The sequence below is a fragment of the Narcine bancroftii genome, chromosome 11, assembly GCF_036971445.1.
Source record: "Narcine bancroftii isolate sNarBan1 chromosome 11, sNarBan1.hap1, whole genome shotgun sequence".
Taxonomy (NCBI): domain Eukaryota; kingdom Metazoa; phylum Chordata; class Chondrichthyes; order Torpediniformes; family Narcinidae; genus Narcine; species Narcine bancroftii.
This window is the reverse complement of record NC_091479.1, coordinates 78777049-78792210: the sequence shown is the minus strand read 5'-3', so window position 1 is coordinate 78792210 and position 15162 is coordinate 78777049. Positions and strand designations below refer to the sequence as shown.

General features: G+C 40.1%; 1 protein-coding gene across 13 annotated transcripts in view; it reads right to left on the bottom strand.

Moving 5' to 3' along the window:
- The window catches only part of LOC138745963 (voltage-dependent L-type calcium channel subunit alpha-1C-like), a 488237-nt gene that overhangs the window by 172207 nt on the left and 300868 nt on the right, over positions 1 to 15162 (bottom strand). For all 13 annotated transcript variants that reach the window (XM_069903575.1, XM_069903576.1, XM_069903581.1 and 10 more), the window contains 5 exons: positions 13529 to 13635; positions 12616 to 12703; positions 10877 to 10984; positions 4069 to 4121; positions 2421 to 2567 (listed from right to left, as the gene is read on the bottom strand). In XM_069903575.1, the coding sequence (XP_069759676.1) occupies positions 2421 to 2567; positions 4069 to 4121; positions 10877 to 10984; positions 12616 to 12703; positions 13529 to 13635 (503 nt within the window). The remainder of the gene's footprint in view (positions 1 to 2420; positions 2568 to 4068; positions 4122 to 10876; positions 10985 to 12615; positions 12704 to 13528; positions 13636 to 15162) is intronic.

The window sequence follows — 15162 nt, the reverse complement described above, 5'->3', positions numbered from 1 at the left end:
TACTTCAGAGAATACAACTCAAGTTTGTCCAATCTTTCCCTTTATCTCAGAGCCTCAAAACCAAGCAACATCCTAGTTACCTCTTTGTTACTCTTTCAAAGCCTCCACATCCTTCCTGTTATGGGATGACCAAAATTGCTCTCATTCTTCTAAATTCAAGCAATTATTGCACCAGTCTGCTTAAAATGTGGAGTGGTTATGGCCAACTCACCTCTTCAGGAATGAATCTGAATGTTGTACTTCCTCAATTGCAAGCATACACTTGCTTTGACTGGGAGACCAGACTTGTACATAATACTCCAAGATACAGTCACACAGAGGATCCATATAATTGGAGCATCTGGATCTCCAGGACAGAGATAGGACCTAATGATTCAGCTGTACATGGCATTGATGAAACCACATTCAGATTATTGCGTGGAGTTCTGGCTACCCAGTTATAGGACGGAACATCTTCCAATTTATTGACGTCTGAAGAGATTCACCAAGATGTTACTAGCACTTGAGAAGTTTAATTATAGGGAGAAGTTGCATAGGGTAGGTTCTTAGAGTGAAGGAGCTTGGGAGGGGTGGGGGTTGAACTTATTGATATTTATAAAATAGGATTGATAAAGTGAAAGCTCCCCATCTTTCTTTTCTAGGGTAGGTGATTCTAGACCTAAAGAGCAGAGATTTAAGTTGGGAGGGGGAATATATAGGAGGGATCTGAGAGGAAATGGTTTCACTTAGAGATGATCTGCACCTGAAATGAGCTGTCAGTAGAAACTGTAGAAGAAGGAGAATAACAACATTCAAAAGATGTTTGGACAGATTTATGGATAACAAGGCTTGGAGGGCCAGGGGCAAGCAAATAGGATTAGCAGGAATACCATATTGAAAACCATGAGTTAGTAGGGCCAAATGGCCTATTCTTCCACAGAATAACCCTCTAACATAATCTCTATCAGGATTTTGTCTGAAGTCCTCTCAAAGTTTCTGGACACTCAAGTATATTGCAAATAGAATGAGGCTTTCTACCTCCACAACCATTGAATTCCAGACCCCTATTACTCTCTGGGAGAGATTTTATCATCCTCTCTCTAGTCCTTCTATGAATCATTTTAATGTTATATTCTCTTTGATTCCTTAGATATGGTAAATAGTTTCTTCCTATTTAATCTATCTGGACCTCTCATTATTTCTATCCTTCAAAAAAGCCAACTCTACTTATCCATTCTTTCTTTGCAACCACAATGTTGCAGTTCTGACAATTTTTTCTCCAGTATATAATATCCCTTCAGTAATGTGATGACCAGATCTGCACAAAGTATTCTATGATCTCACTACACAGTTTGAGCACAACTTCCCTGTTTTTAAATACTCAGCATTACCTTGTAGAAGGAAGCACCCCATATGCTTCCTTTGACTGTGTTGCACCTCTGTAAATATATCACTTCACACGCCACAGAATTGTTACATTTGCCTCTCTTCTGCCCACCTTACCTAAATTTACTGCACTCTACAGCTTTCCTCCTCAATTTTCATATCAACCTCAAAATTCTTCACTAGTCATATTTGTAAAAGGCAAGGGACTGAGCAAATAGAAAACTTCTGGCAATAGCTTTCTAGTCACAAAACAGCAATTGGCCTGTGCTTCCTGCCACTGAATGCATTCTGGATCCAATTTGTCCCTCACCCCTCGATCCCAAAGAAAACATTCAAACTTGAAATTTAATGAAATGATTCTGTTTTGGGGCAGATACATATTCTACATTTTCTCATGATAAGGAAGGCAACCATTTCAGTCCATCAAAATAGTGTCAGTTCACAGCTCAATCCCACTTGCCTAATTTTCCACATCAGATTCTACCCCTGACTTGCACACTTAAACGACATTAATCTCCGAAACCTTTGTGAAGTGGAAGTAAATAGAGCACCTGGTGGGAACCAGTCACAAGGAAATGTGCACATTCTATACAGTCAGTGCTGGAAATCAAGATTGAACCTGGGTCACTGGAGGTGTGATGCAACAGTTTTACTAAATGTGTTACAATGCAGGGTCATTTGTAATTTCTTTCGGAGATTTCTTTTCATTTGTCATAAGAAAATAAAACGGAAAAATATGAAAAGTGTTCCAATTCAATTTAGTCATTTTTTGGCCACCTATATTAGAATACAGTCCTTAATATCAAAACTGAACGATTTTATGTGCAAGTGCATGATTTAGTATTTTTATTCTGAGTCTGATATGTTCTTTAGAATCATGTTATAAGTTTTGTAAGTAATAGTTATTATCATTAACATGCTCGTCATTGGTATCTTTGTCATTGATGGTTTATAGTAAACTCTTCCTTCATCGTGGAATAAAGAATAACTAATAGTCATTTAAGGTAAATAGTTCTCAGATTTTTTGCAATGAATGCATATAATATGGTACCTACTGTGGCCATCCTTCAAACGTGGAGACAGTGAATAGGGCCATCATAGCAGAGGGAACACTATCGAAGTTGAATTCACTATTCTTCCATTCTCGATTATTTATCATGGGCTGATTTACGTCCCCATCTTTGTATGAAATATACTGGCCTCTGTCAATGGAAAATAAACATGATAATACTTTTCTAAAACTTATAAGTGACATCCAGATATGTTAATGCTTTTCAATCTCATATATTTAGGTATATTGTCTTCATCTTGCAATAAGTACAAGACTAAAAATATATAATATGCGCTCAGGCCACATACGAGCGATTCTTTTTCATTTAAAGATAACTAAAATAGTATCACAGTATAACAACAATTCTACATTTTTTTTTAAACTATTTTCACCTGGTAGCCTTATAAGACACTTGCATATTGAAGAGAGTTAATGTTAATGCAAAATTATTTTCAATTTACACCAACATTGAACACAATTTGAGTAATGAAAGTCACAATTCAAGATTAATTCTTGAGCAACATGAAAAGGTGCTCGAGGAAAAACAGAATTTGGTATCACATGGAAGTATGAACTCACTTTAAAATTCACCTACACTAACTGCTGACCACCCACAGATTGGAGGAACTGCACCTTATTTTCCGCCTGGGCACTCTCCAGCCAGATGGCATTAACATTGTGTTAATCTGCTAAACTTACTCGCCTTTTTTCCCCTCCCCCTTTCCAGCCTTTACAGTTCTCCCCTCCCTTCCCCGTCACCCACCCAGCCATCTCTCTTCCCCCAATTGCTGCTGTCTCCATTTTCCACCTATCATCTCCTGCCTTTATCATCCCGCTCCCCCTTATCTTTTGTTAGAATGCCTGGTGGCATTGATGAAGGGCTCAAGCTTGAAATGTTGGTTATATATTTTTACCTTTGCTACATAAAGCACACTGTTTGACCTGCTGAGCTTCTCCAGCATTTTGGGTTTTTACTTCAAACATGGTGCAGTTTTGGTCACCTTATCTAAGGAAGGATGTTCTTGCAATGGAGGGAGTGCAGAGGCAATTCACCAGGCTGATACCTGGAATGGCAGGAATGACTTATGAGGAAAGATTGCGCAAATTGGGATTGTACTCGCTGGAGTTTAGAAGATTGAGAGGGGATCTCATAGAGACATAAAATTCTGGCAGGATTGGACAGAATGGATGCAGATGGGATGTTTCCAAGGATGGGAAAATCCAGAACCCGGGGCCATGGTTTGAGGATAATAGGCAAACCATTTAGGACCGAGATGAGGAGGAATTTCTTGACCCAGAGGGTGGTGAATCTGTGGAATTCATTGCCACAGAGGGCAGTAGAGGCAGGTTCATTAAATATATTTAAGAGGGAATTAGATCTATTTCTTCAGTATAAGGATATTAAAGGTTACGGAGAGAAGGCGGGGACGGGGTACTGAACTTTAAGATCAGCCATGATCTCGTTGAATGGCGGAGCAGGCTCGAAGGGTCGAATGACCTACTCCTGCTCCTATCTTCTATGTTTATATGTTTCTATTTAACTTTTAATTTGCACTTCCAAAGGGAAAGGCTTGGTGACGAGAGGCTTGCTTCACACAACTCACCATCTAACACATTTATTAATGTGATATTTTGGTATCATATAAACATACCTGCATTCAAATTCCTTTTGTTTGGATTCATCGGTGCAGCTGTACAATTTACCCTACAAATAAAAAATAAAAATATAAATACACAAGTGGAGAATACAAGGAATGAACAACTTAATTGCACATTCTTCATATGGGGGAAGGGGGAGAGGGAGAGAAAAATATAGGGAGGGGAGAGAGTGCTTTGAGCGGTTGGTGATGGAACGCATCAAAGCACACCTTCCAGTGACATTGGGCCCATTCCAGTTTGCCTACCATCCAAACCAGTTCAAAGTTGATGCAATAGCCTTGACTCACAACTCCATCATGACCCAACTACAGAATGATGCCTCATAAATCACGCTATTGTAGATCAGCCTGGCATTTAACACAGAGACTGGTGGATAAACGTGCCCCGTTGGGACTCAACACCCCTCTCTAAAAACCATATTCTGGATTCCTTGAAAGGAAGGCCACAGACTATCAGGTTAGCAGCAAAACCTCAAACCCCATCACACTGAGCATTGGCCAACCTCAGGGCTGTGTGCTCAACCCACTACTGTTCAGACTACTGACTCACAATTGCACTGCTGTAGTCAGATCCAACAGAATAATCAAATTTGCAGATGATACATCAGTCGTTGGCCTCGTTGGCAACAATGAGAAGATGTTGAAAGGCTCACAAAATGGTGCAAGCACAGCAACCCTAATCTCAACATGGACGAGACAAAGGAGACGAATGTGGACTTCAGAAGGACAAAGGTCAACTCTTCACCGCTACACATCAACTGTTCCAGTGTAGAAAGAGTGGAGAGCACAAAGTTCCTTGGCATGAAAATAAGGAATGACCTATGCTGGACTCACACCACCTCCTCATTAGTCAGGAAGGCGCAGCGGTGCCTACATATCCGAAGGAAGCTGAGGAGGACAAGGCTACTGACTTCCATTTTGACAACCTTTTGCAGGAGCATAATTAAGAGGGTCCTGCCTGGCTGCATCATTGTGTGGGACAGTAACTGAAAAACATTAGACCATTAGTTCATACCGAGGATCATTAAAACAATTGAGAGGATCACTGAGATCTACTTTTCCTCCACCAATGACAATAAGGCTCAAGAAATTACAGAAAATCCTTCATACCAGCACATAGCATCTTCAACCCATTACCATCAAAAAGAAAGGACAGTAGCATCACAATCAAGTCTACCAGGCTGGAAGGGGGGGGGGGGGAGGGAGGGAGGGGGAATGGGGAGAAAAGGGGGAAAATGTTACTATGTATATTTAATGAGAAAAAATTGTACATATTTGGTTGATATGGTTCATAGTGTGAGAAATAAATTTAAAAAAAAGACTGCCAGGCTGGGGGGATTAGCTTCTTCCCACAGGCTACGAGACTGATAAACTATTTTGTAACCACGACAATCGTCCCAAATAGTTATTTACTTTGATTATTTATGTGATTTTTATGGACTGTGTATTGTGTGTGTTTGTGTGTTCCCAATGGTCTTGTTTAGTCAGGTTGTATATGGACGATCAGATGATAATAAACCTTGAAAATAGGGGTAGGGAAAGAGAGAGATAGAGAGAATTTGGGGGGAGAAGAGAGAAAATAGGAGGGAGAGGAAGAGAAAATAGAGGGGGAGAGAGCGAGAAAAATAAAATAGGGGAGGGGGAGCGTGAGGGTGGGAAAACAGACTCTATGCAACAAAGAATGGGTCTGTTTCTGTGTGGTATAACTCCATTACTATGCAACTCCAGATCTACCAAAGTGTTGCAATACAACAATTACAATGGGGTGGGGGGGGGAAATACATGAAGAGGTTTGGACAAGACAGCATTGCCTATGAATTCAGACACAGCAAAGTTACTCACAACTCCACTATTATATCTTACAAAAATCTCCTTATAGGGGGACTGGTGCCCAAATTGGTAATGGTGGTCATGCAACTGCTTGACATAACTATCTTTACAAAATCATAAATCACAGATAAGGTTCTGGGTTCATCCATCACAATCCTTGGGCACATCCCATCATAAAAGCAAGACAAACTTGCCAGGAGTGGTGGTACAATAACATTCAGGAGGGAAGGAGTAATTCTCTAAAAGCAAGAGGTGAGAACACATGAACACTTATGGATTCAGAACATGTATAGAGAAGGAAAACTGCTAATTACCACCTAGGGTTCTCCTTCAAATGATATATCTATGCTTCTCCATGTCCATGTTGAATAAAACTGGAAGAAGCACTGAAAGTAGCATGGACACAGAATATACACTAGGCAGAGGACTGCAATGTCCATCAGCCTTGTTTCTCACTGCATGGCCAAGTCCCCAGGATGTGGCTTCAGTCTGGGTCTGTGGTAGAAAGTGATTGAGGCAACCCAAGGGCTAAGCCTCATCCTCTAGAGCAATCACAGTCTATTGGACTAATTTCCTTTGGAAAAACAAAGACCCATTTTCAAATGGAAAATCCTCTTCAGTGTGTTGTGTGGCATGACAATTGTGCCAACTAGGACTGACTCAGAATACATTTGAAAACTCAAAAATGGGCATTCATGAAATCTAATGGACCAATATTATGGCCAAAAACCACCATAAATGGTAAATCCCATTGTCCAGCCAGCTCCCACTCTACCATCACCATTAAGCTACAGCAATGGTTCTCAACCATTTTCTTTTCACTCATATACCATAGGATGCCATAAGTGCTCTATGGTTAGTAAGGGATTACTTAAGGTGGTATGTGAGTAGGAAAAAAAAGTTACAGAATGCATTATAGGATCCCATCACCAGACACCTTTTTCCTTCTCCTCCCCTCTCGGCCTTCTGAAGGGACTGCTCCCTCTGCGATTCCCTGGTGCACTCATCCCTCCCTACCCATCGCACCGCCGGCATCTTCCCTTCTGCCTGCAGGAGGCGCAACACTTGCCCCATCACCATTGTCTGAGGCCCCAAATTTCAGGCCTTTCAAATGAAGCAACATTTTGCTTGTCTCTTCTTCTTCTTTGGCTTGGCTTCGCGGACGAAGATTTATGGAGGAGGTAAATGTCCACGCCAGCTGCAGGCTCATTTGTGGCTGACAAGTCCGATGCGGGACAGCAGACACGGTTGCAGCGGTTGCAGGGGAAAATTGGTTGGTTGGGGTTGGGTGTTGGGTTTTTCCTCCTTTGCCTTTTGTCAGTGAGGTGGGCTCTGCGGTCTTCTTCAAAGGAGGTTGCTGCCCGCCAAACTGTGAGGCGCCAAGATGCACGGTTTGAGGCGATATCAGCCCACTGGCGGTGGTCAATGTGGCAGGCACCAAGAGATTTCTTTAGGCAGTCCTTGTACCTTTTCTTTGGTGCACCTCTGTCACGGTGGCCAGTGGAGAGCTCGCCATATAACACGATCTTGGGAAGGCGATGGTCCTCCATTCTGGAGACGTGACCCACCCAGCGCAGCTGGATCTTCAGCAGCGTGGACTTGATGCTGTCGACGTCTGCCATCTCGAGTACTTCGACGTTAGGGATGAAAGCGCTCCAATGAATGTTGAGGATGGAGCGGAGACAACGTTGGTGGAAGCGTTCTAGGAGCCGTAGGTGTTGCCGGTAGAGGACCCATGATACGGAGCCGAACAGGAGTGTGGGTATGACAACGGCTCTGTATACGCTTATCTTTGTGAGGTTTTTCAGTTGGTTGTTTTTCCAGACTCTTTTGTGTAGTCTTCCAAAGGCACTATTTGCCTTGGCGAGTCTGTTGTCTATCTCATTGTCGATCCTTGCATCTGATGAAATGGTGCAGCCGAGATAGGTAAACTGGTTGACCGTTTTGAGTTTTGTGTGCCCGATGGAGATGTGGGGAGGCTGGTAGTCATGGTGGGGAGCTTGTACATCTACAGGACTCATTTACTGCATTTGGTGCTCCCTTTGTGGCATCCTCTACATCGAGAGATCAGTCGGAGATTGGCAAATCACTTTGCTGAGCACCTCCTCTCCATCTGCAACAACAGCTACCTCCCCATAGCCAACAGTTTCAAATACGAATCACGCTCCCACACTCACATGCCTGTCCATGACCTCTCCCACCAAGACCATCCTCAAATTGGAGGCATTCTCCAGCTAGATGGCATTAACATTGCCTTTCCTGCTTTCTACTAAACCTGCTCATCTTTCTTTCCTGTCTTTCCAGTTCTTCCATTGTGATGGGCTGTGTTGCAACAAGCAAACACAAAATGTGAGAGATGACTATATTACAGGCTTTAATCGACTTAAACTCTGTACACACAGTCATATCTTTTTTTTTACTTTTCATAGTTTATTGTTGTAAGGAGCTGTATATGAATGTTTACAACGTGATGCTGATGCAAAACACCAAATTTCGTTACTTGTTCATGACAATAAATTTTAATACTGAAAGGAGTTGTAAAGGGAGTCAAAGATATATAGGAAACAGAGAGAACGAAGGAGAATGGGGAGACAAAGAGACCAGTATCATTGGAGAAGGCAGGAGATCGGCAGAGAGAGAGTATAATTTTTACTGAGAGAGAAGGACAGGGAGCGAGAAAAGGGCACACAGTTTTATTTACACATTTGCCTCATGACAGAGCAAAAGACCCTTCAGCCCATCAAGTGTGTGCTTGATCTCAGTACAATCCCATCACTGTGGAAGACATTTGCTGTGCGCCGAAGGATATCAGGGAAGTGCAGTTGCTAATTCAAGGGAGAAGGTGGTCAGAAAACTGAAAGGGCTTGATGGCTCCAGGTTGCCTACCTGTAGGTACAGTGGTTACCCCCTGCAGTAGGCTGGTGGGAGCGCGGCCAGTGTTGTGGTTGTATCACCATATCCACCCACCCAGCCATTCCCCCTTCCCCTCATTGCTGCTGTCCCCTCCCTCCTTTTTCTGCCTATCATCTCCTGCCTTTGCTACCCCCCTTCCCCCAGCATTTTGTGATTTTACTTCACCATGGTGTTTACAGATTTTTGTGATTTACTTCCAAAAGAATCTCAGGGTTGTTTGTGATGTCACATATGTACCTTGACAATAAATCTGAAATCTGAACTGAATTCCAGAAATGGGATGCCGTTGACTTAAAGTCTTCATTTGAATATGTGTGGAATCAAGAAATTCTGGTAAAGCTCTGGAATTGGGTTAACCTCACAGAAATATAACAATTGTGCACATTGAAGGTTTATCATCTTCGCCCAGGATGTCACCAAAGGAGTTCCTCACAAGAGTTTTCCAAACTCAGACATCTTTGGGAGCTTCATCAATGACCTTCCTTCTTTCACACAAAAAAAACATGCTAGAGGCTGGATATCCTGTGGAGAGGGATTAATTCCTGACCTACCAAAGCCTTTCCACCAAAAGATAAATTAACAGCACCCTTCACAGTTCTAGATAAGCGCACGTCAAGCTGCTTGACTAGTATTTACTAACTTCCCAAAATGTTTACCATCTACATCACCATGTGCAGTGATTACAGTACTTACCATCTATGAAATGCACTGCAATTACACATTGACAATCACTTGTAGTGCATGTAATGACAGTTCATCAGATTGATTCTTGGGAACAAGCCTACCAGCAAGGACGCATCCTCTGGCTGAGACGTCTAGAATCAGGGGGTCATAATTTCAGAATAAGATGTATTGAGGTTTAAGACAAGTAGAAATTTCTTGATGCAGAGGGCTAAATCTTTTAAATTCTCAATGCTGAACGCTGTTGGTGCTCTGTGTAGCACTATCGATTAACCACATTAGGCAGAGAGTTGTGATTAATAGGCTTAAATCACCTTAAGACATCAACACATCTCACAACATGTTGCTGGCCCAGTTCCAAGCCAGGTACTGAGGGAGGAGTTTGGGCGTAACAGTCTTTATGACCTTTGTTTGCCCTGTAAAGGCACACAAGGTGGTACCACTAGTCCAGCACCCTTATCAAGATGAGAAAGAGAAGCAAAAAGAAGTACCTGCAGAGATATAGATTGTTCTAGGATCCTGCTACCTCCTCTGACGCTGTAATCTTCCGTGTTTCCATAGCCTCCTGAGAAGCACGTCCTCCCATCTTAACCAGCAGTGAACTCTAGCTTGAGGCATCCAAGTCACCCTCCTCAGACCCTGCTTCAGAACTTTAGTAGCCATTAGGAAGCTCTCAGTGCTCGAGGCCCTCTGGGATACTTGCTCACCATCAGCACCTTCACGAATCCTGGACACAATTCCTGGTTCCCACAACCCTGCCTCCAGTAGTGTGTGGCCTGGCGAAGTCTTTTGACTCCCAACCTCCACATTGGTCCACTATTGTGGTCTCCTATCCTGTGGTCGCCTGCTTTGTCGTATTATATATAGATACAATTCTTTTGAGTTATCATTTGTACCATCACTTAAGAAAAGCAACACATCAATGATACGGTACATTTGAATACCAAGGAGTAATGAAACAAAGTTGTTAAGCATACATGTCCCTGTACTCAAGTTGTTAACTGCTCCTACCTACCAAACTCAAGGAAAAACATATGTCCCTATTAAACTGATGCAGGATCAGCAATAAAAACAACCAACTTACATTCATTGTGGTGAGTCACCAAAATGAATATTAAAATTGACTCTAATCTGAAAATAACAGACCTGTACAGCTGCAGTTATGGAACGAGGACAGAACATGTTCAACTAATAATACAATTGCTTCATAGCTACTTCATGACCCAACCTACTACTTTACTAGCATGGATTTTTGCTGAGGGTAAGAGGGAGGAAATCACCTTTTTACCACGCAGGGAGGATAAAATGAAGAAAACAAATCAGAGGGAAGGTCAGAAAAAAAAATTAATTTGCAAAATAAATACTAACTAAATCTTACCTTGAAGAGCTGTACTCCAATACATGCAAACATGAACTGTAATAATGTGGTCACTATAACGATATTTCCAATAGTCCTCAAGGCCACAAATACACACTGAACAACATGCTGAAAAGGTGAGAAAAGTGATAGTTTCATTATTTTATACAAAATAAATAAATTCTTCTAAACTGTAAATACAGTAAAACGCCTATTATTTAGAATTTAAGCTACTGGCAGCCTCAGCAACTGGCAAAAAAAACTGTAGAAAATAATCTCAAGCAACCAGAAAATTCACTTATCTGGAGTCTACCAATCCAAATAGGTGATAGATACCAGGGGTTTTACTGTACAGCCAAAAGGAGAAGCTGGAATGAATTATGAAGGTTGATAAGAAAATGTTCATTACATTATGAATAAAAGATCATTGCTTTTTTTCCTTTGTACATTGTTTTGATGAAGAATTTAGAAATATTCTCCTCTTGGAGAAGGAAAACAACCAAGGTTATAATGTATATTTCTGTTTTAAAAAGAATAATCAATAATAAATCCTGAATTATGCATTTCATTCAAAAATAGCCAAACAGATTTTTCATAGACCTGCAAATTATTTATTCTTAACTCTTAAGGGATAATTCAAACAAGTTGATAAATATTTAAGTCACATGTTATTGTGCAAAACATTTTGTCCATTATAAAATCCGAGAGCAAATGGCATTTGGATGCTGAATTGGTTTTATATGGCTCCATTTCCACCCTCCATACCCCCACACAACCGCCCCCCCATTCCAAGCACCATCCTGATAATTCTGCCTTGACTCTTTACCTCGAAAATAAATTGTTTTATCTTGATCAATATTATTATAAGAAGTTATCTAATCATTCACACAATTTTGCTGTGCACAATCGATTGAGTGCCGAACGTACTAAATGATAGGGGTGTATATATATTTGAAATGAAGTACTCCAATGTCTGTGAAGGTTTGGGAAGTTGGAAACACCTTTAGTAAAGGAAGCCTTTCTTTTTTTTGTGTTATTTTGAAGATCAACAAACAGTAGAGAAAAATACATGAATTAGAATATTCAGTTAAAAATGCCTCAGAATGCATCTATTCCAATTAATTGTGACTCAACCAAGGAGCAAGTAATAATTTAGCTTTTTTATTCTATAAAGTATATTGAAATATGAGCACCATTATTCATTTATCATTGTGTGCTGAAAGGCATCTTATAAAACAGTGAGGAGACATTATTTTTTTATTTCCCCAAATATGCCAAGAACTTTTAGCAGATTGATTCAGTGCCAAGTTTGAAAACGAAAGATAACCCTAAAGGCAATACCAAAATATGACCACAGATTATAGTCTGTCGTGGAAACCATGCTCACACTCACATTTATATAGAGATAAAGAATTCTTTTAGCAATCATACTGAAGCTTTTTTACATCATTGTTACTTAGTATTTTTCCCCCAATTCACAGTTGTAACCCATGTTAATTTCCCAAAACACTTGTGGTTGAACTCTGTCAAAGTCATTATACATGGATATCCATGTCACCAATTGTCTCTATGCTTGTTCATCTACAAACTCTTAATTTTAAATGTTTCCTTGTTGCTTAATTAGTTCACCACCACCATCACATGTGAATGGATGTCAATCAATCATTGGTTAGTCTAGTAAAGTGCTTTGCAATGCCTTACTACATTAGGGGCATGCTATTAATTGAAATTATTAATAATGTAATGTGAAAATTTATTACCTTTAATCCTTTTGCTCTATTAATGGCTCTCAAAGGTCGCAATACGCGTAACACTCTCAGAATCTTTACAACCGCTATTGCACTGGAACTGCAAAGAAAGAGAGAGACTATATTTAACAATGTGAAAACATTCTATTTTTAGTTCCATTTGCAAGCATAAAATTAAATCTCAAAAAAACATGCAAATTCATAAAGTGATTGCCAATTGTACACTGTACAGTGTACAGCACAGGCTGGGGCCAAAACAGGGTGTGGCCAACTGATGAGCTTGACCTCCTGGGCCTTATTTGCCTCAGATCTGTTTCAACAGAAAACTGCTTTACTCCAGAAACAAGAGTGACATGAAAGGTAGCAGTAAACTTCACAGTAATATTAATATCAGAATGGGCTATGAAATAAAGAGTACAAGAAAACAACAGCAGTGGCATGCCACTTCGTTCCTTGAGCCCGTCCCATCATTCAATAGGATCTGTCCTGCTCCTTAACTCTTTTGTGCCAGTTCCCCTCAGAGCCTAGAATTTCCAATCTTTCAGACATATAAGGTTATCCTTGGTTAAGAGTATTTGACTTATGGACACTCCTACGTGCATGTTTTGGTTGCTAGCAAAAAAAAACCTTTAAGTAGTCTGGCATTATTTCTATATTTGAACATGAACTTACAGTAATGTAATGTTGCTTAAAGCTGCTTGATTCTGAATTTTGCATCAAGCAAACTGCAATGGCTGGTTCAATACTGTTTTCAAAAAGTCATAGGAGGAAAAAATGGTTTCTAATACAGTCTAATTATTTGCATTAATACGATGAGTGGCATTTGAGATCCATGGCTTTGCATGAGTACCTATTTCTCAAATCATTCTATCCAAAAATTAATTTGGTTTAGCATGCAAATATTTCAGAGAAAACAAAAACTCACTGCATTCCAAAAGAAATGAGAGAGACGCTGACCACCACCAGGTCGAGTATGTTGAAGTAATTTCTGCAAAAGGAACCCTTGTGAATGAAAGCCCCATAAGCAGTCATCTGTGCAAAAGGGACAAAGTAGTTTTATCACAAAGAGAACCAAGTATTACACACAGTGTTTTAAATATTGAGAGCACATAGTTTCAAATATATTTTAACAGATTACAAAATTAAGATTCATCATAACCCCTTCAAGTTAATGCACAATGATTTCACCTTGAGAGGTAATTTGAGAATAAATAGCATGATGTAATACAGCATGTCAAAGAAGAAATAATCAACCAAATTATCAACAAAATTATTTTTCATAACTCTACCCATTGATGTTTCAATTACTGTTACTATACTTCTTCCAAGAATCGCGTCTCTTGAATTTGAAGGTTTTTTTTTTGAAGAGGTGACCAAAAAGATTGATGATAGCAAGGTGGTAGACATTGTCTATGTGACCTTTCGCAAGGCCTTGGACAAGGTTCCATATTGTAGGCCGGTCCGGAATGTCAGACCATGTGAGATCTTGAGTCAGCTGTTCAACTAGACACAAAACTGGCTTGTGGACAGTAGAGAGTTGCTTTTCATTTGGGACCTCTGTAACCATTGTGTGCAGGGGCTGTGTCCTTTATTGTTCATCATTTATATGAATGATTTGGAAGAGAATGTTGTGCCACAATTAGTAAACTGGTAGATGATACCAAAATTGATGGTGTAGTGGACAGTGAAGATGGTTACCTGAGATTACAACAGGATCTTTGGGAAAGTAGAGCAAGAATGGTAGATGGGTTTAAACTTTGACAGAATTAATAATATAAAGTTGCAATTAATGTTTTTAACTGGAACACATTTCTTGCATCTTCTTTATTTTTCTTCGTGTATATCTAATTATTTCATAATACCCTGACATATTCTTACTAAGTTTGGCACTACTAGAAATTGCTACAGAATAAAAGTACAATGCCAATGTAGTGTTTGGGATGATCTCTCAGTATTTAATTCTTAAACCAACTTAGCAGCACAAAACTTAATAGCTTGTGTTTTTGTATCATTAAGGTAACAAAGATTTTCAATGCAATTTTGTCAGATAGTTCTGAGTGCAGAACTCCTATGGCATTTGTTAAGATTAGAAAAAGGTGGTGGAATACTAAGCACATTCCATGGGGATGGTTGGGGACTGGGATGAAATTTCCATGCAAGACAACTTGTTACTGATCTACAAATGAGCAAAACCAGCACACATATCTCACAGAAGTTGAGCAGCAATGGGCTCATAGCTCAGAGTGGGCCATCTGGGAAAGCAAGAATGGCAGCTAAGGTCCGGAGGACAGTATGAAGATTTGATAAGGAATTGCTGTTCCCTCATCAACCCCAGCATTTCTCTGCATCTTAGTTTTTTTTTCCTCAGTTCTGATAAAGTCTCTTTAACCGAAAACTCAGTTTATCTCCACAGATGCTGTCTGACCTGCAGAAAGTAGATCTTTGCTTAAATGCATTATTAATACAACCACCTTTATATAGCCTTCTGCCTGCTATGCTAAATTACTTTATAGTTTCATATATTTTACTCTTCTTTAAAAGCTCACAAGGAATTGATAT